At 58.5% G+C, this 25629-nt stretch overlaps 1 protein-coding gene across 4 annotated transcripts; it reads left to right on the top strand.

Moving 5' to 3' along the window:
- The first annotated feature begins 1878 nt into the window (after window positions 1-1878).
- On the top strand, window positions 1879-24458 carry PODN (podocan). 4 transcript variants are annotated; one of them, XR_012324891.1, is made up of 12 exons: window positions 1879-2011; window positions 8549-8865; window positions 10230-10323; window positions 11659-11723; window positions 13351-13460; window positions 14609-14765; window positions 15070-15185; window positions 15743-16400; window positions 19461-19609; window positions 20725-20913; window positions 22546-22624; window positions 23515-24458. XR_012324891.1 is itself a non-coding variant. In XM_033866500.2 (11 exons), exons 2-10 carry the CDS (start codon window positions 8554-8556, stop codon window positions 20885-20887), a joined length of 1824 nt encoding a protein of 607 aa, XP_033722391.1. In that variant the 5' UTR covers window positions 1879-2011; window positions 8549-8553; the 3' UTR covers window positions 20888-20913; window positions 23515-24458. The 4 variants fall into 4 exon arrangements, 3 of the variants coding, with proteins under 3 accessions (XP_033722391.1, XP_073645771.1, XP_073645772.1); XM_033866500.2 differs by lacking the exon at window positions 22546-22624; XM_073789670.1 differs by having other exon boundaries at window positions 22546-24458.
- Window positions 24459-25629: the final 1171 nt, after the last annotated feature.

Here is a 25629-nt window from a genome sequence, read left to right as displayed (position 1 = left end):
ATCAAAGCAGCACAAGCAGATTCAGGAAACCTAAATTTCAAACTCTGCTCTGTCTTGACAGCCCATGTGAAAGTTAGAGGATCTGCTTCGAGAGCACCGGGATTGTCTCCATTTCCCACCAGAGACACTCAAAGTGATTTCTGCATATAAGACTTCAGCCAGGTGAATTTAGCTTGTGCCTACAGCACTGGGCAGCCACAGAGCATGTGTGGGCCCTGGCTTGGCATTCCACAGAAGAGCCTATTTCTCTGGGGGGAGGGGGTGGGGCCGGCAGGGGGAAGTGGTGTGCCCTGTGGCTGGAGAATACCTTCCCCACAGGGCTGGGATGATTAAGATCTTCAAGGATTTAAGGTAGTAGGCACTTAGTAGGCACTCAGTGTGTGCTGGTTCTCATTGTCCTTCTAGAAGGTTGTCTTTAGTTCATGGGTATTCAAACCAGTAGAATCGTGCTCTTCTAGCTCCACTTGAATCTAGGCTCAAGGAGAATTGAGGAGAAGACATGAGATGCATCTCTGTGTTGGCTCCTGTCCAATCCTGTGAATCATACCAACTCATAAATTTAAGCTGGAATCTGAGGCCAAAGAAGGCAAAATATTTCCCTTTCCCCTTCTTGAGTTCTTGAGTTACTGATGTAATGGAAACAGTCCAGGGTTCAAATCCAGGCTCGGCAGTTGGCTGCTCAAGTTACGTGCCTGTCTCCATCATGGAAAGAACTTGGACTGTGGGGAGGAGTACACTTGGCCATTTTACCCAGTCACTTATCCTTTCTGAGGCTGTCTCCTTACCTGTGAACGGAGGCAACAGCAGTTCTTCTCTTACAGGGCTGTGAAGATTAGAGAGTAATGCATGTGGTACAATCAGGATCCGGTAGCAGAAACAGTGAAAGGTCTGGAGCCTTTACACCAGCTGTCCATTTCATTCAGGGCCCTGGCAATTTAAGTTGAGCGAGTAGTCCCAAGTTTCAGTCACTTATCCTTTTCCCTCTCAGCGGGAGGGCAGCCAGGTAAGGTAGCTGGGGGTGCTCTGTCCACAGGCCAGAGCAGGTATCGGGGAGAGTCTTGTTAGGCCGTGGAGGTGCCAAGTACCACCTAAACCCAGCCTGACCGCATTCTACCACCAAAGACCCTGGCACCAAACGGTGTTGCTTCAGCTAGTAGTTAATGCTCCTTGACTTGGAAACGTTTTCAGTTCCTGGGAGCAGTATGGTGCCGCAAGGGCTCACGGCTCACCCCCCTAGTCTTCCTGCGACTGGGATCCGCATGCACCCTACTCCCAGCGCAATCTATCGTCCTTCAAGGCTCAGCAGGCTGTGGGCCCAGGGCCGAGGTGGACGTGGGGGGAGCTTTCCGGGAAGGGGCCCAGCAGGGTCTTGGCTGGAGGCCCCGTTAGCCACGGCCCAGGACCCCTGGGTGGGAGAGTGAATGGAAAGGTACTCGCGCCTGGAGCGGTTGCAGAATCCTCAGTCGTGAGGAAGGAAGAGCTAAGAGGCACTTGGTGGAAGGGGCCCTCTCTCGGCCCTCCTTTCAGGTGCTGGGGCCTAGAGGGGGTCCAGTTCCACTTGGAAAGGCTGGGAACTAGGAAGTGTTGCGGGCTAGACACCCCGCCTTCCCCGTCTCCTGGAGCGGGGGGTGGTCCCGGGGGGGGGGGTCCCGGGGGGGTACGGCGGCCCCGCCAGGGCGGAGAGCGGGTGAGGGGTCCGTGCGGCGGCACTGCCTCCCCGGGAAGTGGGGCTCGGCCCAGTCCAACGCGGGGAGAGGCGGGCCCTCCCCTGCCCCCGCCTGCGGGGACCCTACGCCTGTGTCCGGGGGAGGCCGGCGTCCAGCAGATGCGCGCGGGGCGGGTGGGGTGGGGGGCGGGGGAGAGGCGGGGAGGAGAAAACCCACAACAAAACTTGCGTCGCCGAGCGCACGGCTGGACTTGAATGGAAGGAGTCCGCGCCAGCGGAGCGCAGCCGAGACTCGGGAGAGCGCGGTCGGCCGGCGGGGCGCGGCGCGGCGCGGGGGCGCAGCAGGTACCGGGCTCGGGCGGCCGGGTGGGCCGAGGGCCGGGGCCGAGCTGGGCAGCGGTCTCGGACTTCCCGCCTGGTGCGACGGCTCCAGCAGCTGGCCCGACGGGGCCCGCGCATCTCGCCCCATCAGTCGGAGCCCTACACGGAGGGCGCAGCCGGAGAGCTCTCCCTCGGGGGCGCGACCCCCCGCCATTCCCACCCCGCAGGGGCCTGTTTTCTCCCGCCAGAGGCTGGTCCCAGCCCCGGCCCCTCCTGCTGCGCACATCTGGAAAGAATCTGAGGGCGGATGGGGTGGGGGGTGGAGTGGAAGGACGCGGGCAGGCAACAGGGAATGTGGGGGGCAGGTGGAACCAGGGAGGGTCGAGGACCCCTGTACTTAGAGCCTGGGCGCTGAGTATGCCCGTGTCTTTCCACGTCAGCTCATCCCAGGTAGCCCACCCTTCGACCTCTTTACAGACAGAGAAACTGAGGCCTATAGAGGGACAGAGATCTGCCCCCAGGACGCGCGGACAGCCCGTGCGTCCCCCTCCCGACCTTCTCCTGGCTTGGCTCCCCGGCCCCGCGCCGCGCAATCGCTGAGCCAGAGCTCTCAGCTGGGGGCCTGGTATCAGTCTGTCTGTCTATCCGGCTGCCTCCCCGCTGCGACAGCGGGACTGAGCAGGGGGCAGGGGGGTGGCCGCGGAGCGTGGGGTCGAGGGCGAGGCCGGCGCGCCCCGGCGAAAGCAGCCAAAGCCCCCAGCCTGAAGGTCCTTGAACCGCCAGGCTGGCCTGGGCTGAGGATAAGATAGTGGCGTTAGAATACCTGATGCGCTGTCAGGTGGAAGAGGGGGCTTCAGCGAGCTCCTGGTGGCCCCCGGGGCCGGGGCCAAGGCTGGGGGTGGGAGGCAGCTGCAGCCTGAACTTCAGGAGAGGAGCAGACACAAGCGTGCGTGCGTGTGGCACTGACCGTCCCGATCCGGTCCGGGAGGCGCAGAAGGCTACGCACCAGGCGCTTGCAGGGCATCATGGAACGTCGGAGGGTCACGCAACCTGAGCGTCTGCTCTACGACTTAGGGCTGGCTGGGGAAGGTGAAGGTGTGGTCGACTCAGCTACATAAGGCACCACGGGAGCTCCTGGGTGGTCATGTCCCCTTTTAGGGCCCGGGGCCCAGCCGATTCTAAACTAGAGTGCAAGTTAAGAAATGTCAGATTCACATGAATGCTTTCATGAAATCTTGTGGGAGCATACTTTGTCCCTTCTAACTGAATCTTGGGACAGGGTGACTAATGGAGGCACCTTTAGGCCTGGTAGAGTCCTACATAAGAGCTCCAACCATGATCTGCTTACAACCCTTGATAGCTCCCTATCATCAACCCGTTAGCAGAGTGCCTGATGCCCTTGGAGACTTGGACCTCGATTTCCTGTTACCCTTCCTTAAACATACCCCCCTCTTTGCCCTCCCCATACTGTGCCTTTGCTCATGCCCTGTCCTCTGCCCTGAGTGCCTTTCCTCCCCTTGTCCACCTGGAGAACTCCTCCTCAGTCTTCAAGACCGGCTCTGAGCAGGAGTCAGAAGACACAAATTCTAATCCTGGCCTTGCCTTTAAAATACTAATCAGTAAACTGAGGGAATCAGACCAGATAATAATGCTGTAGCTCTTTCCAACCCTGCCTTCCACAAATACATTCCTTCATTCAGCAAACATTTTCTGAGCACCTGCTCCTTGCCTGGGGAGTCAGGGAAGGCTCAGCTGAGCCCCGAAGGGTGCTGTGGGAGCATCAAGGAACTCCCTAACCCAGCCAAGGGGGCAGGAGCAGCTGCCCAGGGCAGGAACGTGTGAGTAGGAGCTTGCTGGAGATGGGCAGCAGTGGGAGCCTCTTTGTGCTTTAGTTTCCTCATCTGCAAAATAGGAAGACTAACTCTTGGCCTTGGGATTTCTGTTACAGTCAATAAGAAGCAGCTGTTCAGGGCCCAGCACAGAGCAGGTAGTCAGCAAATCTTTACTGAACTTGAGTGGAGAAGGAAGGTGGTGCTGGGGTTTGAGGATCTACCTCCTGATTTGGATCTCCCTTCCCCTTCCTTCTTCTAGTCCTGCCTTAATCCCCCACTTAAGCAGTTCAGGACCTTAAGGTTTGGTTCCCTGGGGTGAGTGGGTGGGTGGGGGACAGCGGGTCCCAGGTACTTCCTCAGTAACAGTAACCCCAAGTATGTTGCGCTTGCTGGGTGCCAGCATGAGCTGGGCACGTCGTTTCATTGATGCCTCACGAGGAGCTCTCATCTCCATTGCCCAGACCAGTAAACAGAGGCTCAGAGCAGTGAAGTGATTGTCCAGGCTGACACAGCAGTCAGGACTGGAACAACTCACCACAGACGGAGCTGCCCTCCTCGCCCAGCATTTGCTGTCGCTCACCAGGGGGATTCCTCACTCTGGGGACTTCCAGAGACTAGGAAGGCTCTCTCCTCTGTTCTTCCACACCGAGCTCCAACATGGCTAGGCACAAAGAAGGGGCTTTGGGGGCTTATCTTGCTCCACATTCTTAGAGAAACAAAAAAAATTGAGACTCAGATGGGTCAGTGATGTCGCCAAAGTCACACAGTAAACTAGATGATGGAGCTGGAGTTGCCCAGGATCCCAACATCCTGAGGGTGGCTGGCCAAGCTAGGAGGAGGGGGACGTGGCACTGGGGCCACCACTCTCCAAGCCCTGTCTGTTCTTCCTCTCTCTCCCTTGAATCCACCTCCTTCTCTCCATCCCTGCAGCCCAGCACCTCCCTCTGCCCAGACCAGGCTTATTATCTGTTGCCTGCACCACGGCACAGCCTCTGAGAGCTCCCCACTGGTCCCTCCATAAACCTGCCTATGCCACACTCCAGCTCTTCAATGGCTCCTCATTTCTCCTAAGATAAGGGTCAGTCTTCCTAACCTGGCTTTCAAGTTCTTTCTTGGCTTGGACTGTGGCCCCTGCCCACTTGCATCTCTCCCAGTCCCCACACCACACCAGACACTCTAGTGAGCTTTGTAGAGGTAACATGGGCTCTCTTGCCCCAGGGCCTTTGCACATGCTGACCCCCTTGCTTGTATCACCCTTTTCCTTTTGCCTAATATTCATCCTTCGTGGCTAAATAAAGCATCACGTTTTCTTGGACGTCTTCTTGGCATCGGGCAGACTTAGGCATCGGGCACACCTAGGCCTTCTCTGGGTCCCTATGGGCGCTAGATTCCCTCTATCACACCTCTGATGACACTGGGATTATAATACTTAATTTACACATAATGTCTAGACCACCGCTGACCATTAGAAATATAATGTGAACCACAAATGCAAGCCACAAGTGTGGAATGTAAAATTTTCTAGAAGCCACGTTAAAAAAGTAAAATGAAACAGGCAAAACTTTAATGATTTAACTCAAAATATCCAAAATATTATGTAATCACTATAAAAATAAATGAGATATTTTATAAGATATCGTTAATATTAATGAGATGTTTTACTTTTTTGTACTAAGTGTGTGAAATCCACGTACACTACCTTTTATACTTATAGCACCTTTCGGTTTAGAGTAGCCGCATTTCAAGTGCTCGGTAGCTACACGTGGCCACCACATCGAGCAGTGCAGGTGTGAGCTTTTTAAGGATAGTAGACATACCTGAGTCGTCTGTCTGGGTCCTTGGTGCCCAGCTGTGCTTGGCCCAGGGAAGGGCCTCATGGCTTTGTGGTTAAGACTGAGGCTGGGAGCTCAGCCTTGCCACTTAACAGCTGTGTTACATTGGCCAATCCCACTGGGCCTCGGCTCCTCATCTATAAAGTGGTGAGGATAACATTTTCAATATGGTTCATGATGTTAATATAAATTAAATGTTTTTACAGATACAGTTTAGAGATCTTTATAGATATGAAACTGAAGGTGAGTGTACAGGGTATGTGGGGAGGATCCTCCTCCTTGGCCTCCTGCCCTGATTGAATCTGGGGCCTGGGCCTGTGCCCATACTCCGCCTCCCGGAGTCTGGATCTGCAGTGGGGTCAGGCAGGCAGGCAGGCAGGGTGGGGAGACTCTGGTCTAATGCTGGTGGCGCCAGGGACTGAAGGCTGTGGACCTAGCTGGGGGGTTATAACGTGCCCTGGGAATGCTGGTCTGTAGACTGGCCAAGGATTTATGGCGCATTTGGTCAGGGCACGGAGCAGCAGGGGTGTCGTAGGGCAGACAGGGCCGGGCTGCAGCATGCATCGCTCACTGCTGCCGATGGAGCCTGGGAGCTGTGTGTGCTGGGCTCCCTGGTGCTCTGCTGGGCCAGTGGCTGGGGCCCAAGTCTGCTTCTGGACCTGCCTGTAGGGTCAAGCAATCCAGGCTGCCAGCCCTCTTCTCTCTCCTCACAGCTTTCTTTCTGGGGCCTCGTGCACCTTGGGGCCCCTTTTACAGGGCTCACCCAGTCTGGTGGGCAGTGGTTATTGTACTGGGGTCTGCTGCCTCCTGACAACAAAGGGCAGGGGCCTTGTGTACTTTACCTGTATCTTCCATGCCCAGCACAGGGCTGGGGGCAGATGGGGCCTCACCTTCGAGAGCTGGCTGAGCCAACGAGTAAGGCAATGCAGTATCTGAAATACCACAGCAGTCACAGGGCAGCAGGAATTCACAGGAGGCTAGGAGGAGGAGGGCCACATCTGGGAGGAGGTGGGCCTGGGACTGGACCGGAAAAGCGCAGTCAGGAGCTACACGGGAAAGGGAAGAAGCAGGGGGTTCTGAAGTGGAGAGTGGTGTAGTTGGGATGTGAACAGTGCCCATGGATCAGATATTAGTGGTAGAGCTAACTAGCAGAGAGCTAACATCTATTGAGCACTTACTGTGTGCAGTACGTGCATCCCACTGACTCTCCCAGTATCCCCAGTAGGACAGCTCTGGGGCCACCCAATGGACGGGTGAGGAAGCTGAGGTTTAGAGGGTGGCAAAACTTGCCCAAAGTCACACGGCTGATAAGAGCCAGAGCTGAGCTCGAAGCCCCGGCTCTCTGCCTCCAGAGCCTGCTTTCTTAACCAGACATCAGTGTCATCACCAAGCTCCCAGGGTGCCCAACCCTCCCAGGCCCAGCATCTTGTCAGACCCTTCTAACCACTCTGGGTTGTGATCCCTGCTGTAATGGTGGGGAGAGAGGCTCAGCCTGCGGCAGGTGCCCCCAGGCCTGGATGCTTGTCTTGTACCTGCGTTCACAATCACTGCAGCAGCGATAGCAGCGCCTCATCACCTAACGGGTGCTAGGTGCTATCTTGCTGACTCCTCCCTGGAGCTCTGAGGTTAGATATATAATCTGCATTGTAAGATGAGGAAACTGAGGCTCAGCAAGGTCAGAGCCACTAGGTGATAGAGGGGGACGTGAACTGGGGTGTGTATGACTCCAGAGTCAGTGTACCTGAGCTACCACCTGTTACAACTTACCACACCCCAGACGTGTTTTCTAAGTGAGTCCCTGTAAAGAGAGCTCCAGGGACCAGCCCAGAGCCAAGCCACACCCATGGCTGCCTGGAGGATGAAACCCCAGCATCTTCCTCAATGACCTGAGGCCATCCCTATACCCCCTCTCCCTGCTGTCCCAAGGGAACATGCTGGGGAGTGGTCTCTTGCAGGTGGCAGTGCTCACGTGAGCAAAGCTGGCCTTGGTGAGGGCAGCTGAGGGTCTAAGCAGGAACAGGACTTGGGGGGCTCTGAGGGCAGCAGCAGCTCCATTCACTAATGACTACTCTGTGCCTGGCACACAGAGACAGAAAGTGGCTCACAGCCCTGTGTGGGAGAAAGACAACATCGCATATTCAAAACCCAACCGAACTCATGCAAAGCCCTGGGGCAGCAAAGTGATGCAGAGCCCTGGGACATCTCAGAGTTATCTCAGGGGATCTAACACTGGAGTTGGTTCTTGGAGAAGTTGCTGACTGCACAGGAGAGGGGGAGGGTGTTCTAGGCAGAAGGAACGCACATGCGAAGGCCTGGAGGGAGGAGCTACTCTTACTAAACAGACCTGTGTAAGCGGGGCAGGTGAGGGGGGGAATTGGAAGAGAGGCAGGGCCACGTCCTGAAGATCTTAGAATGGCAAGCTGAGGAGCTGGGACACACCCTGCTGGTGCTGGCCCACCATGGCCTGTGGCTGCTGGAGGAGGGACAGGGCCTCAGCACTGCCTGTGCCAGGGCAGCGAGAGCTCAGCAAAGTCCAGGCCAAGCCCTGCAAGTCACAGTTCTTCCTGGGCCTCAGCTTTCCTTTCTGTGAAATGGGGGTACAGATTCCTTGAGGCCAGGCCCGGTGAGGGTTGTGGGAGGCTTTGCAGACCTGCCTAAGGACAGGGCTTCACTTCACCCCGACCCCTCCAGAGGGCAGCCCTGAGGGGGTGGGTGGGAGGGGAGGGCGGCAGCCAGCAGATCAGATGCATGCTGAGGACAGGGTCCAGAGTGGGCTCTGCCTTGTGGCCTTGAGGGCCCCATTATGACTTTCGTGGGCCCCAGTCCCCTGCCTGCTCTACCTGACAGGTTAGGTCAGCCCTGGCGCCCAGGTGGGTCTGACTTGACCCCTCCCGCAGGCACCATGGCCCGGAGCGGGGCGCTGCTGCTCCTGCTGCTGTTGCCGCTGCAGCTGCAGCTGGGACCGGGGCTCGCCGTGAGGGCCCCTGTGTTTGGCCGAAGTGGAGCCCCCAGCCTGAGCCCTGAAGAGAATGAATTCGTGGAGGAGGAGCCGGTGCTGGTCCTCAGCCCTGAGGAGCCGGGGCGCGGCCCGCCCACCATCGACTGCCCCCGAGACTGTGCCTGCTCCCAGGAGGGGGTCGTGGACTGCGGCGGCATCGACCTGCGCGAGTTCCCGGGGGACCTGCCTGAGCACACCAACCACCTGTCCCTGCAGGTGAGGCCGGCGCCGCGCCAGCGGTCACCAGGGCCCGCCCCCCCACACGGTGACTCCCGCCCCAGAACCACCCGCGCCGCAGCCCCATCCCCCGACGCAGGGCAGGTCAGACTCGAGGAGGCTGGCTCCACCCCGGGCCGTGCCCCCCTAGCCCCCGGCCCGCGTCCCAGGCACAGAGCACAGTGACCTCATGACCTGCTTTGTCCCACGGGAGGAGTCTGGGCTGAGGCCCTGTCAGCAGAGTCAGGCCCTGAGAACAGACACAGACCTGCCCGGCAGCTGACCCACTGGACAGACAGTCAGGGCACCTCAGACTCCATTACAGGCCAGGAAAGTGAGAGCAAAGCAGACCCCCCTGGAGCGCCCTGGGAGCTCAGGGTACAGAGTGCTCTCCCCAGCTGAGGCACAGGCTGGATTTTAGAACCTCAGGAATTGGGACACGGCATTCCAGATGGGGACTCTGGGAGCGCTGGTGCGCCCATGACACCCTCGTGCAGCCCAGCAGCCCTGGGGGAGAGGGAGGGTCTGTCGCACCCATTTCCAGAGACCAGGCCCAGTGAAGGAAAGTGACCGGCCCACGGTCATGTAGCCTTGTGGGTTCTGGGCTGGCCAGTGGTGGGAGCCCAAGACCAGGGTAGCCTGTGAGGGAAAGGGACGAGCTGAGGGCAGCACTTATTGTTGCTTCATTCATCGAATAGCTCCTGTGTACCTGCTGTATGCTTCTGCTCCTATGTGGGGTGCTGGGCATGTAGGGGGGTCTCGGACATGCTCTGCCCTTGAGGCTCTCACAGTCTGTGAGGGAGGCAGAGACCTAAACAGGTAGAGATAACAAATAGAGATAGAAGGACTAATGCTGTGAGGCCAGGGCAGCTCCTCCTAATCCAGCCCCCTGATCCAACCCAGGAAGGCTTCTGGAGGAGGTGGTACCTGACCCAGGTTTTAAAGCATCTCAAGGGAAGTGGGGTCTACAGGGTGTAGAAAGGGAACTAAAAGTGGTTTCTCGCTTGGGGGAGGGGAGAATGGGCTGGGACGCCTGTCACTAAGTGGGAGCATGCAGGGAGCAGGTGTGCAGGGTAGACCACATTCCAAGTTTGAACTGCCTGTGGATGCCCGTGTGCGTGTGCGCGGGACTCCTAGAAGGGGGACCCACACCTCTGTTGTTACTGCTGAGCCTGCAATGCCCACATCTGGGCCTGCTATAGAGCCAGTCCCCAGGGTTTGTCCACCACGGGGCAGAATCCCAAGGGAAGCGCCCAACACAGGGACTGGCTCCTGGGACTCTGGCTGAGGGTGGGTGCAGGCCTCTAATGGGGCGGCACCCCCTCATGCTGCCTCCTCACCACCCCCATCCCCCTACTCCCCAGAACAACCAGCTGGAGAAGATCTACCCCAGGGAGCTCTCCCGGCTGAATCGGCTGGAGACTCTGAACCTCCAGAACAACCGCCTGACTTCCCGAGGTGAGGGGTCACCCAGAGCTGGGCACCAGGACCCCAGGCAGGGAACTGGGGGCCTATGGGGAAAGCCCCGCCCTGCAGACCCTGGCATATCCGAAAGAGCAGGCCTAGGCTGGGCCGGCACTGGGGCCCCATGGCAGGGGCTCCCTGTGGTTGATTGCCTAACAGCCGCCACTGGGTGTTTCTGAGACCCAGGCGTCCGATCCGGGGGGAGGCTTCAGAGCAGCTCAGACTCCAGGGCCTGAAGAGTCACAGACTCCTCAGTTCACAGAAGGCCTTTAGGATCAAAGAGTGTAGAGTCCTCAAATTTTAAAAAGTTATTTTTCTGATGATGAAAATAGTTTCTGATTATAGTAGAAAATTTGGAAATATAGAAAATAAAATGGAATAGAAAAAACCCACTCATAATTCTGCCACTTGGAGTTTAGTCACTATTGACATGTTGGTATATTTCTTTCCATTTTAAGAAAAAGCATAATTTATATACCATAAGGTTTACCCGAATTAAATGTACAATTTGATGAGTTTTAGTAAGTTTATATGTTGTACAACCATCAGCAGAATTCAGTCCAGTCCTTTTTCTTTGTGTTTTTAAATTCATAGCTGGTCTGATAGTATGGATATTAGAACTATTAGAACTGCTTTGTTTCATTTAGCAATTAGCTCAGCCGCAAATTTCATGTTGCTAAAAGCTCTCCGTGGCTATTACTTTACACGGGGTATTCTGTGGAGGGATGCTGCACAGTTTATGTAACTGTTCCCTCTAGTTAGATACTTGGGTGAGTCCCAGCATCTGAGGGTCTGGGAGCCCAGAACCGAGTGTCAGAGGCCGACTTCAGGACTGGAGAAGGGCCAGCCTGGCCGGGCTCCCAGTGACAGCCCAGTTCTGACACTGCATCTGCCAGATGGGGCAGGGGAGGGCCAGGTGGGGTGGAAGCTCAGAGGCCACAGCCCTGCCCTGCCCTGCTGTGGGGCTGGGTATGAAGAGGACCCTTCTGGGGCTGCCCCCAGGGAAGCACTCCTTCCTGGCATGTCCTCTGCCCTGTGTCCTGACCTTACGGGGGCCCATTCCCACCCAGGCTGCCCTGAGTAGGTGAAGGATCAGTCATTTCTCAGTGGACACTTCCCATCTGCTCTTCTCAGCAGATGGGAAGTGTCTCAGGGTCCCTGAGAGCCAGGGGAAGGAAAAGGGGCTGGGAAGGGGTCAGAGCCACACCTGCCCCAGGGAGTACCTTCCTGTCCTGGCAAGTGGGGTGCGTGCGGGGGCGGTCAGTGCTCACGTGCTCCCCTGTAGCATCTCCTTCATCCAGGGCTCTGACCGATGCCTGTCCTTTGAAGGGCTCCCGGAAGAGGCATTTGAGCATCTGATCAACCTCAATTACCTGTACCTGGCCAATAACAAGGTGAGGGGCCTGCAGCAGGGCAGGGTGTCGGGGGCTAAGCTCAGGGAACTTTCACCAGGGCCTCTTCTGGGCTGGCTGCTGGGTTCCTGTTGCTGCTCAGACATGGCCCAGACCCAGGGCTTCAGAGCGGTCAGATAATGGCAGAGGCTGAGACCTACATCGGCGTAGTGGGGTGAGAGCTCATCCCCATGGGGAGGGAGCGCTGGAGGGCTTCCTGGAGGAGATGGCATTTGAAGGGCCATGAAGGGTAATAGGATTTCAGCCAGAGGCCTCAAGGGGGAGGGCATCACAGTAGAAGGGACGGCATGAGTGAAGACATAAAGGCACTCAACCTCAAGATATTTGGCCTGCCCCAGGGTCTGTCCTGGCCCCCTCTCTCTGAACACTCAAGGAGACTGTCTCTCCTCCCTGGTCTGTAACACCCATCTACATCATGGCCACGTCCAGAGGCAGTCTCCAGCCTTTCCCCTACTCCCACTTGAGACTCAAAGGTCCACCTGCCTCCTCAGCATCTCCTCCAGATGTTTAATAGAAGTAGAACTGGTGCTTCCTGCCACAACTCCCAAACCCCAGTCCTCCCGTTGTCTCCCCACCTCTGGAAAGGGCATCTCCAACTACCTGCAACACCACTGGTCAGAGCCACAAATCCAGGAGTGCTTCGCTCACGCACGTGTGGTCCCACTACAGGCCCTCAGCTCCCCCCACCCACCAGCCCAGGACCGCCATCCCGCAGCGGGACACAGACGTGGAGCCCCTGCCTCCTCGTTTGCTGCCCCTTCTCCTCAGAGCAGCCAGAGGGGCTTTACAAAATCGTGCCTCACTTCTACTTCTCCATCTCCCCTCCCCACTTAAAACCCTCCTGTGGCTTCACCCTTGGCCCAGGAAGAAATCCACACGTCTCCCCAAGGCCCGCAGATCTGTGTGGTCTGGGCCCACCTGCCTCTCTTATCTCCCCACTGGCCCCGTCACACTCCGCTTCACCCCCAGGCCTGGCAGACCCCACACACAAGGCCTCTGCTCACTGCCCCTGCTGTGTGGGGGCTCTCCCCGCAGACAGCATTTAGGGTGCTGTCATGCCTTAAGTGTTACCTGTTCTCCAAGCAACCAACCCAGTCGTTCTCTGTCATCAGTCTGTTTGAATTCCCTGCAGAGCCGTGATCACTCTCAGATACTTTTATTCCTGTTCATTCACTAGGATGTAAGCTTTGGTAGTGGAGGTGGAAGGAGGTATCTCTGTATCTTGTTCCCTAGGACATGTCCAGTGCCTTGAACTGTGCCTGGAGTATTGCAGACTCAGGGACTACTATTGAATGAATGAAGGGTAGACACTATGATCTGGGTCTGGGGAAGTGTGGGTGCTCACTGTGGCTGCACAGAGGGCCAGTGTCGGGGGGCAATGAGGGGAGAGACCAAGAGAACAGGCAGAGCAGGGGACAGGCTGGAGAGCTTGGAGTGCCAAGCTCAGGACTATGGGGAACAGATTTTGTGTTACTGGGGATTTTAGAAAGATGGCTCTGGTTGCAGGGAGGAGACGAATTGAGGGGGCTCAGATGAGCAGCAGGTAGTGTAACTCAGCGGCAGCCTCTGACCTGCCACTGGTCCTTGTACCCAACTCTTCCCTTTCCAGCTGACCTTGGCACCCCGGTTCCTGCCAAATGCCCTGATCAGTGTGGACTTTGCTGCCAACTATCTCACCAAGATCTACGGGCTCACCTTTGGCCAGAAGCCAAACTTGAGGTCAGAGGTCAGAGGGGGGCCCTGGGCTTAGGCTGGAGAAAAGGGAGGAGCTGAGGCAGAGGCTGCCAGCCCTGAGTAGGGCCCAGGGGCCCAGACAGGCCCTGGAGGAGGGGCACGCTGTGCAGAGCAGGCATGATGCCCCATGCTCAGGGCTGCGGTGACAGACGCCCTGGGCTGCAAGGGCACAGGATCTGGAAGACTGACCCCTAAAAGATGAGAAGGAATCAGTACAGAAGGCGAGGACAGAGGGTGATATCTGGGGAATTGCAGGGAGCCAAGTGAGGGTGTTTCCCTCCTTCCCCAGCCCCCGGGGGAAGGGAGCATCTTTCAACAGGCAGAGCCATCCCTCGCTGAGAACTGCTTTGGGAGGAGTGAGGGCCCCCAGCACAGGTGTGTGAGCAGTGCAGGGTGGTGTTGGGGAGGGAAGGTGCTGACGACCTCCGGTGCCACTCTGTCCCTGAATCTGTCACCTCGATTCTCTCCATTCCCTGGAGGAGCCAGAGTTGCTGTGCATGGCCCCTTCCCACAGAGGAGAAGGCTGAGGCCCAAGAGAGGCCACGCAGCAAGAATGAGCTATATCGCCTGCGGATTTCTCTTGTTCCTTATCTTCTCTCCTTGTAGCATGGTGGCTCCGTGAGGGCAGGGGCTTGTTGGTTCTGTCCACTGCTATATCTTTAGGATCTAGAACAGTCTTGTCACCTGGAGGCACTCATTGTATATTTGCTGGATGAATTGAGGGGTCACCTCCTCTGAGCCAGGATCCTGTGCTGGGCACAAGGGACAAAGAGGTGATAAGGATAGGACCGTTCTCACGAAGTCCACAGAACTCAGAGACAGCTGTGTAAAGCCGACAGGCAGGGACTCCAGGGCTGCAACACTAGGGGAACAACTGAGAACCTTGAAGGATATAGAGGAGCAGGAACTTGGGGTCAGGAAATCTTGTTTCTTCCACTAACTTGTGGGGTGGGTCCTTGGTCCCCTCGGCTATGTAGGGGGGACTGGATTTGGCGGGGTCTGGGGTTCTTGAGATGGGAGGAGGGTGCCCTGGGCCCCAGGCCCAAACTGAGCAAGGTCTGGAGCCTCACCAGGTGAGATGGTGCCGGGGCTGGGAGGCCTGGGTGGGTGAGCACCTGTGCCTCACGCCCTAGGTCTGTGTACCTGCACAACAACAAGCTGGCGGACGCTGGGCTGCCGGACAACATGTTTAATGGCTCCAGCAACGTGGAGATCCTCATCCTGTCCAGCAACTTCCTGCGCCACGTGCCCAAGCACCTGCCACCTGCCCTCTACAAGCTGCACCTCAAGGTGGGAGGGAGAGGGCAGGGAGGAGCACTGCCACAGCAGGGACCCACAGCAGGGGAGGAGCCCGGTCCCACATGGGCACAGCGGTAAGGCCGTGGGGCCTTGAGCGCGTGCCGGCGGGCACAGCGTCTGCAGAGGAGAAACAAGCAGAAGCCCGGGCACCTGGCTGTCAGCCCCACATGGAGTACTTTAGGCCTGGGCCCCTCCCCGTGGCTCCGCCAGAGCCCGCTCCACACCTCATCCCGAGGCTCTGCCCTTGCCCCTTGGCCGTCCCTCATGCTCCCCTCCCTACCGTCCCGCCTCTCAGAACAACAGGCTGGAGAAGATCCCACCAGGGGCCTTCAGTGAGCTGAGCAACCTGCGTGAGCTGTACCTGCAGAACAACTACCTGACTGATGAGGGCCTGGACAACGAGACCTTCTGGTGAGCCCCTACCTGGGCCCTCAGTGTGAGCTCGGCACCCAGGAAGCCCTTCCCAGGGCTCACATGGCCGGGCCCTTGCCCACCTGCCCCTGGCCAGTTTCCACAGAGAAGGAACTTTGAGACTTTTGCCTTTACTGACATTTCTGTCCCCAAGAATAATGGTATGTAAGGCCTGCCAAAATTCTAGTAAGGCAAGGAAGTGTTTGCAGAGGCTGTCTTCTTCGTACAAAATAGAAACTCAGACATTCTTGTTGAAGGCAAATCTATTTTCAGTTTTTAGGGCCCGGGTAGCCTAAAAGGACAAAAGGCGTTAGTAAAACAATTAGTTTTCAAATAAACTCTTATGTGTCAGAAACCATGCTAGATCCTTCCTATACCAATATATCATGGAATCAAACCAGTGAGAGCCTCGGAGATGATTGAGGTCCCCCAGTCAGCTAGCGGCGGAGCTGGGATGGGTTAGAGGCAGGTCCCCCGCCACCTCCCTTGGGAATAATGTTGGAAACAAGTGCCATGTGGGCTCCTGCCCACTGGCCTGATCCCCCGCCTCCCTCCAGGAAGCTCTCCAGCCTGGAGTACCTGGATCTGTCCAGCAACAACCTGTCGCGGGTCCCGGCAGGGCTGCCGCGCAGCCTGGTGCTGCTGCACCTGGAGAAGAACGCCATCCGGAGCGTGGACGCAGACGTGCTGACCCCCATCCGCAGTCTCGAGTACCTGCTGCTGCACAGCAACCAGCTGCGCGCGCAGGGCATCCACCCGCGGGCCTTCCAGGGCCTCAAACGTCTGCACACGGTGCACCTGTACAACAACGCGCTGGAGCGCGTGCCCAGCGGCCTGCCCCGCCGCGTGCGCACCCTCATGATCCTGCACAACCAGATCACCGGCATCGGCCGCGATGACTTTGCCACCACCTACTTCCTGGAGGAGCTCAACCTCAGCTACAACCGCATCACCAGCCCGCAGGTGCACCGCGATGCCTTCCGCAAGCTGCGCCTGCTGCGCTCCCTGGACCTATCAGGCAACCGGCTGCGCACGCTGCCGCCCGGGCTGCCGCGCAACGTGCACGTGCTGAAGATCAAGCGCAATGAGCTGGCCGCCCTGGCGCGCGGGGCGCTGGCCGGCATGGCCCAGCTGCGGGAGCTCTACCTCACGGGCAACCGGCTGCGCAGCCGGGCCCTGGCCCCCCGTGCCTGGGCCGACCTCGCTGGTCTGCAGGTGAGGGGGCGGGGCGAGGCGGGGGCAGGGCCGTGCCCATGTGGGGGGCTACTGGTCTGGCTGCCCTGAGCCCACCCATCTGCTGGGCCCGGATGAGGGGTGGGCGGGATGGCTGGGCCGTAAGGGAGGTACCTGCTGGGCAGTCTGGGCCTTAGGGTAGGGGGTCTGGGCCATACCCAGGGTATGGCGGGCTCGCGGTACAGGAGCGCAGGGTAGAGCTCAGCGGGCATGGCTAGGCAGAGCTCACCACCTGCAGGGACAAGCTTGAGGAGCCCTGTGGCGATAAGGGGAGGTCATGGCTGCAGGTGCGGGGGGCACTGGGCATTGTTCAGGAGGACTGGGGGGCAGGGACAGTTCAGGTGGCATGGGAGAGTGGAGCTCACCTCCCTGTGGGCAAAGGATAGGTGCCTAGAGAAGGCTGGGCTTGGGGCAGGGGAGGACGGCAGGCCCGTGAGGGGTGCTGACCTCACCAGTCTGCAGAGTCTAGGGGGGTGTACTTGAGTCTTCTGGGACTGGTCAGTGAGTGTGGCTCCCGTGGCCAGAGCTGAGACAGGAGGGCTATCTGGCCACATGAACTGAGCCTCCTTGGTTACAAGTGAAACCTGCCGACCCAATGAGGGGCGGAAAGGGAACTTCATTAGAGAAACCTGGGAGGCTCTGCTGCCTTACCAGGCCCCTCTCTCCCAGATGTCCTCAGGCCTTCTCTTCCCTTTTCCTCAGGGCTCTGCTCAGATATCAGCTCCTTGGGAGGTCTTCCTTCACCACCTGCCACCTTCCTCTGCTTTGATTTTCTTCATAACCCTCATCCCTTCCGACAACAGATCATCTGTTTGCTTGTTTGTTGTCTGCTCTTCCTGCTAGAACAAGGGGCGGGCATTTTAGTCTGTTGTGTTTCCTGCTGGACCAGGGCCCTCGTTGTGATAGGTGCATAGTACATGCTTGTGTGGGGAGCTGTCAGCGTGGGGATGTCTGAGGGGAGTACAGGGGAGAGGCTCTGAGAGTGGGAGGCTGGGAGGTGGGGCAGAGCCCTGACGGTGGAGTTGGGGGTTGGCAGCTGGCCCTGCAGGAGCAGCTGGGGTCTCTCCCAACCCAGACAGCCCGCCGAGTGCCAGACACCAGGATCCAACCACCTGTGCCGGTCTCTCTTGGGTTTTCTTAAGGGGCCCAAACCCCATTATCCTCTCTTCCACATTTGCTCCTTCTGCTGCATTTTCTAACTCGCTGAAGTGGGTAACATCCACCCAGGTGTCCACGGGAAACGTGGATGCTGCCCTGACACCCCCTTTGCACGCTGTCTGCCCTCCAACACCCATTGTCACTAAACCCTGCCAACTCTACCATCACATCTCCCCATCTCTCCACTTCTCTCCATCCCTACTGCTCATACCACTAAGTCAAGCCTTCCCCATTTCTTTCCTGGACCCCAGCTTCCTAGGAGCGCTCCACTCCTAGATTCCACATGCAGTCAGAGGGTATCTTGAAAAAAACACGCTCACCTTACACTCCCTCCCAGGACCCTTCTGTGTCTCCCCGCTGCCTTTAGAACCCAGACCAGCACCCTTGCCACAGCCTTCAAGGCCTAGTCTGCCCCAGCTCCCAGCCTAGCATCTCAGTTTCCCAGGTGCACTGGGCTTTGTTCATCCTGTCACCTCTGCTGGAAGCACCTTCTCCACCCTGGTGGCACCTACTCATTCATTCATTCCACAGCCTGTACCGAGCCTCACTATGTGCAGACACAGCTCTAGAACTGAGGACCCAGAGGGAAATAAAACAGACCCAGGGTCACTACCCTCCTAGAGCTTATAATATACCTAGGACTCAGCTAAAGTGTCACCTCCTCCAGGAAGCCACTGGTGATAGGCTGGTTAGATGCCTGCCCAGGTGAGTCCAGTCGGGGATGGGGTGTCTTGTGGAGGGGGTTCTTCCTCTCACTGTTGGATCTTTCTACAAGCGGCTGCTCTTGTTGCTTCAGAGCCCCCACCTGTGCTGGCTGCCGTCTATTCCCTCGACCCGAGGCTGGATCGGGCCCCTCCCCCAGGCTCCCCCATCACAGCCCAGTTCCACTGCTGCTATTGTCAGATTGTTGTGTCCATCTCCCCTGCCAGCCTGGCTTCCTGAGCACGGAGGCAGCGTCTCAGTGGATTCCATGCCCCCAGTGCCCATGGGCAGGCACTGAGGATGTTTGGAATGAATGAGGAAGTGCTGGAACCATGTGGAAGGAACCCAGTGGGGAGCAGGGAGCCCTGCTGGGTAGGGGAGGTGACAAGGAGGCTCCCTCAGGTGACTGAAGCGAGTGCTCTCCCCTGGCCCTGAGCCCCAGCCTGTCAGGGTGAGGAGGGAGCTTAGAGATGATGGAAGCCCACCTGTGGCTGCACAGGTGTGTGTCGGGGCAAGGGTGCTGACAGCCCAAGGGGCAGGCAGTGAGTCGGGCCCGGGCACGTCCGGCTCTCCTGCCTGCTGCAGGTGCGTCCTTCTCCCTGGGAAAACTACCCCATTTTCCTGGCCACCTGCTTCCTGGACTCTAGGCCTGTGGTGACTCTGAGACTGACCAGCCTGGGGCCTGGCTGCCATGCCAGAGTCACTGTGGGCTTTGAACCCTTGCCCCTGGCCCCTGTCCACATGGCCCTGAGATCCACGAATGAGCAGCCCCATCTCCACCCTCATCTGACACCACTGAGGTGAGATTTAAAGATGGGAGGACCCCTAGCCCTTGCCCTTCTGGGGTCTTTAGTCTGATGGTGGTGACAGGTGTGTTAAGGAGGGAGGACTTTGACACCTAGACATCTTGGCCGTGAATTCCTGTGGGAAGGCAGAAGGAGCGGAGTAGGATGTACATCAATTAGAACAAGGGTTCGGAGTCAGGTGCACCGGCCTCCGGCCCGTACAGGCTGTATGGCCTGGGATAGATCTCTGACCCTCTCTAAGCCTCTGTTTCCCCATCTGGAAATGGGGATAATTATAGACCCCACCTCACAGGGTTATGAGATTTAGATAGGCTCTGGGGTTGGTGGGAGCTTGGCATGCTGTTAAGTGCTTTGGCTCCCCTGCTCGCCCCTGCAGCTGCTCGACATCGCCGGGAATCAGCTCACGGATATCCCCGAGAGGCTCCCCAAGTCGCTCGAGTACCTGTACCTGCAGAACAACAAGATTAGTACTGTGCCTGCCAATGCCTTTGACTCTACTCCCAACCTCAAAGGGATCTTTCTCAGGTAGGAGGTCCTCCGGGGCCCTGCACGTGCCCCTCTGGGGACTGGCCCGGCTCCAGCAGGGTAGTCAGGTCACATGGGAACCACTTGCAGGTAGGGGTCAGTATTTGAAGCCTAGCTTTCCTGCTGACCAGCTCTGTGACCCTGGGTACATCACAGAACCCCACTGAGCCCCTGCTTCCTCAGCGCTCAAGGGTGGGGACAGTCCTGGCCAGGCCTGGTGAGGTTCATAGGTTTGTGAAAGGGCTTTGGAAGATTTAAAAAGCAGAGCATGTGGGTGTTATTGATGTTCCTGTGGCAGGAGGGGACCACAGAAAGCATCTTCCCAATTTACAGCTGGGAAGGCTGAAGCCCAGAGAGCACAGGTGACCACTGTGTCCACAGATGTCCAGGCTGGGCCTGGGCCTCAGATCCAGGACAGCAGATGTTCAGGTCCTCACTGGGTTCTGGGGGTTTCAGATGATTCAGGGGACCCAGCTACGCAAGGAGCTTCCATACAGCAGAGCCAGGGTGGTGCTTCCCACCATCCCCATCCCCCAAGTCAGAGAGGAGCCAGACCAGAGCAAGGCAGTATGTGCCCTCCAGGGGGCTTTGTGGCCAGAAGGCCAGGCTGGGTGACGTCGGGGTGCAGTGTGACCTGTGCCTCTCGACTCCTGCAGGAGACCGAGGTGCAGAGAGTTGAGGGGGCCTGAGATCAGAGCCCAGCCTCCCCCTTCCCAAACCTAAGTGTGTCCCTGGCCCAGCTTGGCCCTGGCCTTGTCTGTGTGCCCCTCCACACCCGGCACCAAGGCGACTCCAGGCTGGCAGCGCAGGAGCCTCAGGCCTAGAGGTTAATGCCAAAGGGCAGGCAGAGAGGAGGTGTCTGTGTCTGCCCCCCCAAGTCATAGTGAGAGCACATATGGGGGAGGCCTTCCCTCCGCTGCTCTGGGTCACCCCTCCCCCCAGCAGCAGCCACACTGAAGAGCTTGAGCTCCCCGTGACACCTGCGCTCCTGCGCCTCCTTTTGTGTTTGCCGCGCGTCTTCCCGGAGGGCCCGTCCCCCGTGCTCCACTTCTGGGCTGGGTCGGTGTGGGCGCGGTCAGGCCCCGGCACTGACCCCACGTGGGTGGCCTGCACAGGTTTAACAAGCTGGCCGTGGGCTCTGTGGTGGAAAGTGCCTTCCGGAGGCTGAAGCACCTGCAGGTCTTGGACATAGAAGGCAACCATGAGTATGGTGACGTTTCCAAGGACCGGGGCCGGTTGGAAGAGAAAGAGCAGGAGGAGGACGAGGAAAGGTGGTAGTGACAGGGTAACCACACCTGACATAGGTAGGTGGTCCGTGCGGGGTGCGCTAACCTGCTTCACCAGATTCCTGGCCCTGACCCCAGTCTAGGTCTTTCTGTCCTTTCCTCACCCTCTGTCCCCTGCTTCATCGTTCATTTTGCAAATCTGTTAGAGCACTTGGTGTGCTCAGGCCCTGAGTGAGAGGTCGGGTATGACAGTGCACCTGTGGGAGGCCGGCCGGAGCCGGGGGCCTCCATGCAGGGCGATGCATCCCTGATGGGACCCGCACAGGGGCTGGGATGGCGGGAGCAGGGAATGAATGTGGGGCCCCGGGAGGAGGCTACTGCTGGTTCCAAGCCAGAGATGCTGGGGGCAGACGGTAAGGATGCAGACAAGCAGCTGGGCCTGAAAAGAGTCTGGGGTGCACACTTGAGGAGCCCAAGTAGTCCTGCTGGACGTGGGGTGAGGGAGAAGACAAGATACCAGTTCTAGCTTGGAATTCCAGGTGAACGATAGTACTGGGAGGAGCAGGTTTGGGGGGGGGAGTGATGAGTTTGGAGGGCGCTGGAGGGGCTGCCCAGGGTGGGCTGGACATGTGGGTCTGGGGCTCAGGAGTGAGGTCTGGGCTGGAGATAGGGGTCCAGGCATCGTCAGCCTTGAAACAGTCACTGAAGCCACAGGAGGCTGGGGGAGCTTGCCTTGAGGGGGTGAGAGAGAGAGAGAGAGAGAGAGAGAGAGAGCATGGCCAGCCGGAGGGGAATGGGTGGAAGGAGCTGGGACAGAGCACCGGGGCACCGAGACAGGAGGAATGCAGGCAGCCCAGGACAAAGCGTGATTACACACGCATGCAACACAAACACCTGCACGTGCACACAGCACACCAACCCACATGTACACATGCTCACACCCACGTCTAAGCATGTACACACATGTTTAGCACAAAGCACACACTCAAACACACACCACACGTGCACACACAGACATGTATATACTCCATCGCACATTCACAGATGCAGGACAGGTGCACCATTGCGTGCACGTGTGTGCATGCGAGTACATGCGCACATGCCTCCCCAGGCACACGTGCCCTTGTGTGCACACGTGCACACACACATACGTGTGCATGCCCATTATGCCTCCATGCACAGGCTTCTCTGGAAGTAGAGGGAATCAGCCGTGCTTCTGACAGACTGATGGAGCCGAGCATGGCCACAGACTCACCGGATTTATCCACAAGGAGGTCACCATGACCTTGTGGGGAGCGGCTTCAGGGGCAAAGAGGGTGGAGAAAGCAGCTGGAAAGGAGAGGGTCCAGGGTGTGTAGACACTGCTAAGAAGTTTGACTGTGAAGAGATGAAAGAGGGTGGTGGTGGGAAAGGGGGCGTGAAGTTCAGGCAGGGCTCTGTTCATGTTAAGCCTTTTTTAAGGGATAGAGCTGGCTTGAGGGCTGATGGGGAGGGGCAGTGTGGAGGGGGGATTTAAAAATGTAAGAGAAGAGAGCTGGGTGTAGCCACCCCTGTGGAAACAGGAGGAAGGACTGGCTTGGGCAGGAGGGTCAGTGCTCCTTTCACTGTGGCGTGAGGACAGAGGACCGAGTGGCTGCAGTTACACGCAGACTAGTGGCTTGGTAGCCGGACATGAAGTCACACCTGCCTGATGCACACCTCTCTGTGCAGCAGGAGGTGCTCAGCAGATGGGGGTGTGTGTGGAGACGATGACCAGTTGGATCCCTCCATGGCTGGGGGTTTTGGCCAGGTGTGTTGGACAGGAGGGCAAGGAACAAGGGAACTGAGGGTACTGGCAAGAGAATGGCTGCCTCGCAGAGGCTGGGGGTCAGGCTGGGAAGGGAAGAGGGTGCGGACAGGAGGTGTTGGTCTCCTGGGGGGGATGTTGGAGAGTGGGCACAGTGGTGGCGAGTAGCCAGGAGGAGAGGTGTGGTCAGGAGGGAGAGTCAGAGTGAGCCTAGCTGGGAGTCCTGGGGCCAGGGTGTGGCCATGGGAGGAGGGCACGGGGCCACCGTTCAGAAGCTGAATTGAAGTGGGGCCTGGGTCAGAGAGAGGCCTGAGGGGGGTTGAGGATACCGTGGGTGGATGACAGAGGGAGGTGGGGAAAGGAGTCCAGAGGACAGAGAGAGCAGTGTGCTGGGCTGGCTATCCAAGCGTGGAGGGCAGGCCCAGAGGCAGTGCTCGGCAGTCATCTTGCTTGACTCCTGGGGCCCTGGGCCATGAAGCGGGAGCCCCTTCTCTCCACACATTGTCCTCAGGCAGAGCCAGGGGTCAGCGACTGGGGTGACTGGCCATTCAGTGAGGACGCTGTGGCCCTCACGAGGGGTACCCTGGGTCCTGGGGTGGAGGAGATCTGCCCCCTCTAGAGGACATTGGCCGCGGTCAGGTGTGCTGAGCGGGACCCTAGGAGAGGCCCTGGGAAAGGCCAGAGAGATCCGAAGTCCCTCCAGTCCACACCAGGCCCCCCAGGAGCACCTCCTAGTGGGTGACCCGCTGGCTCTGGACCCCCGGGGCACCTCCCCCTCAGGCCTGCAGTTGCCTGACCCTCCCAGAGCCCCCAGCTCTAATCTACCTGTCCCAGGCTGGTCGTGGTTGGCGGGTCTGCCCTGGCCTCCCCTGACTGTCCCGCGTGTTCTGCAGGATGACGGACCGCTGGAGCCTATCTGCAGCACGTGCCTGAGCCTTGTGCATCCCCACTCTGCCTCGCTCACGGACACACCCAGCGCAGCACCTGCCGGGTCCCCGCTCCACACACAGGCTGGACCCAGTCTCCCACACCCACCCCTTCCTGCAGCTCATCCGCAGCCAGACACATGCAGACACCACACCCACACACACCACACAGCCGCACATCATCCTCCAATGTCCCACTCTCGCCCCACACCCAACACCGCCATCACTCCCTGAGTCCTGCAGACTCGATGAAGGGTCTGACCTGCCCCGGCACTCATGGGTGCCTGTTCCCTGCCCTGTGGACACACGTACATACACACACATACACGAGTCACATGCAAACAGCCCTCCCTGGCCTATGCCGCCGAGAGCTCTTGGCCCAGCCAGAAATGGCCAGAGCAGCTTGCTGTCTGACTGTCTGCCCGTCCGTCTGTCCCTTGCGGAAGACACAGAGTTACCTCCATCCTCTCTGCGGCCAGGTGCCTGCACCCTCTGGAATTCACAAAAGCTGGCTTTTGTTCCTTTCCCTCCATCTGGGGACAGGAACCTTCAGGACTGCTGCCCTGGCCCGCCCACCCGTCTCCCCACCACTGGGGCCGTCACTCCCCGCCAGGCCCTGGCCGGCTGCAGGCGCGTCTTTGATGGACCAGCCCCCCTGAGGCCAGAGGGAAGGTCAGGGGCCGCTAGGGCCCTTGGGCTGGAACTAGGCGGAGGCCACGGGGCTGGGCACAGCAAGAGCGAAGGGCCCAGCTGCACCGATGAGAGAACTTTTTTATTCTTTGGGCCTGAGGGGAGTTCTGGGTGCCTTTGGTTTTTTTTATTCTTTTTTAAGGAAAAAAAAAATGATAAAAACTTCAAAGCAGATTTTTCTTGTTACAGAAAAACTAATATAAAAGCATTACCCCAGTCTGGCAGCCTGTGGCCGTGTCTCTGTGTGCTTCCTGCCAGGTGCTGGGCTCATGCCTGGCCGGGTGGGCAGGATCCAAGCACCTCAGCACCTCTGGACCAGCAGGAGTCAGTGCAGAGTTCAGTTCTCGGGGCCCACAAAGCAATCACACAGGCAGAGGTCCAGGGACGCGGGGCTTAGTGGCAGGTAAGGCGGCCTGGAGGCAGGTGCAGCCCCTCAGCGGGGTGGAGGTCAGCAGGTTGGGACCACCACACTCGGCCGTGAGCTCACTCTGCACTCCCAGGGTCTGAGCATCCAAGCAAAGGGCTTGCGGGCTTCAGGCTGCGCAGGGCTCCTGTGCACTGAGTGGGCATTCCTGATGGCTCTGTCCCATAGAGGATGCTGGAGTGGGAAAGGGGCTGGAGGCAGGTCTGGGGGCTGGAGGCAGGTCTGGGGGCTGGGGCTCTGGTCTCTGCAGACCTGCCCAGGGAAGAGGTTGCAGACATGCCCAGTGCACCACCACCGCCAGCAGGGCCAGAGCTGGATCAGAAGGCCGTACCCGGCTTAGAGCAAAGAAGAACCCCTGACGGGCAGAGCTGCCCCACAGTGGATGAGATGCCCAGCAAGTAGTGGCCCCTCACGACTGCAGGTGTGTAAGCATGCTCCTGTCAAGCCCAGTAAAGAGCAGGTTCCTGCCTCGTGTGGAGCGGATACCATTGCTCGAAGGGCCTTAGAGATGTGACACAGGGAGGGGGCCAATAAGCCAGGCCACACCATGTGGGGAGTTAGGATAGCTTGACGTCTGACCTCTCCTAGGTGATTGGGCCTTAAGGAAGGAAAGACGCTCCCATGGTGGATACTACAGCCCTCAGCCCTGCAGTGGGAGGGGGAGCCGGGGGCCCTTCCTGGGCCCCTCAGACTATGGCCCTGGGAGGAGGATGGAAGTAGTTCAGGAGTGGGGGCTGGGAGGCAGGTACCCTCCTGATTCTCGGAGTGACCCTGGAAGGGCCCTCCCCTCCCCCAGCTTCAGTGTCTCCGGGGCTCCACAGTGCAAGACCCTGGGGCTGCATCTTCTCCCCAGAGTACATCCAGAGCAGGCTGTGTGGCCAGGGCTCTTCTGTGTCCCCTGCGAGCCTCCTGGAGGCACCGTGGGGCTGAGGAGAACGACGGAGGGAGAGTCCGGAAACTTCTTGGGC

This window comes from Tursiops truncatus, chromosome 1 (assembly GCF_011762595.2).
Source record: "Tursiops truncatus isolate mTurTru1 chromosome 1, mTurTru1.mat.Y, whole genome shotgun sequence".
Taxonomy (NCBI): Eukaryota; Metazoa; Chordata; class Mammalia; order Artiodactyla; family Delphinidae; genus Tursiops; species Tursiops truncatus.
Note: the sequence above shows the minus strand (reverse complement) of the source record. Positions and strands in the feature narration are given on the sequence as shown.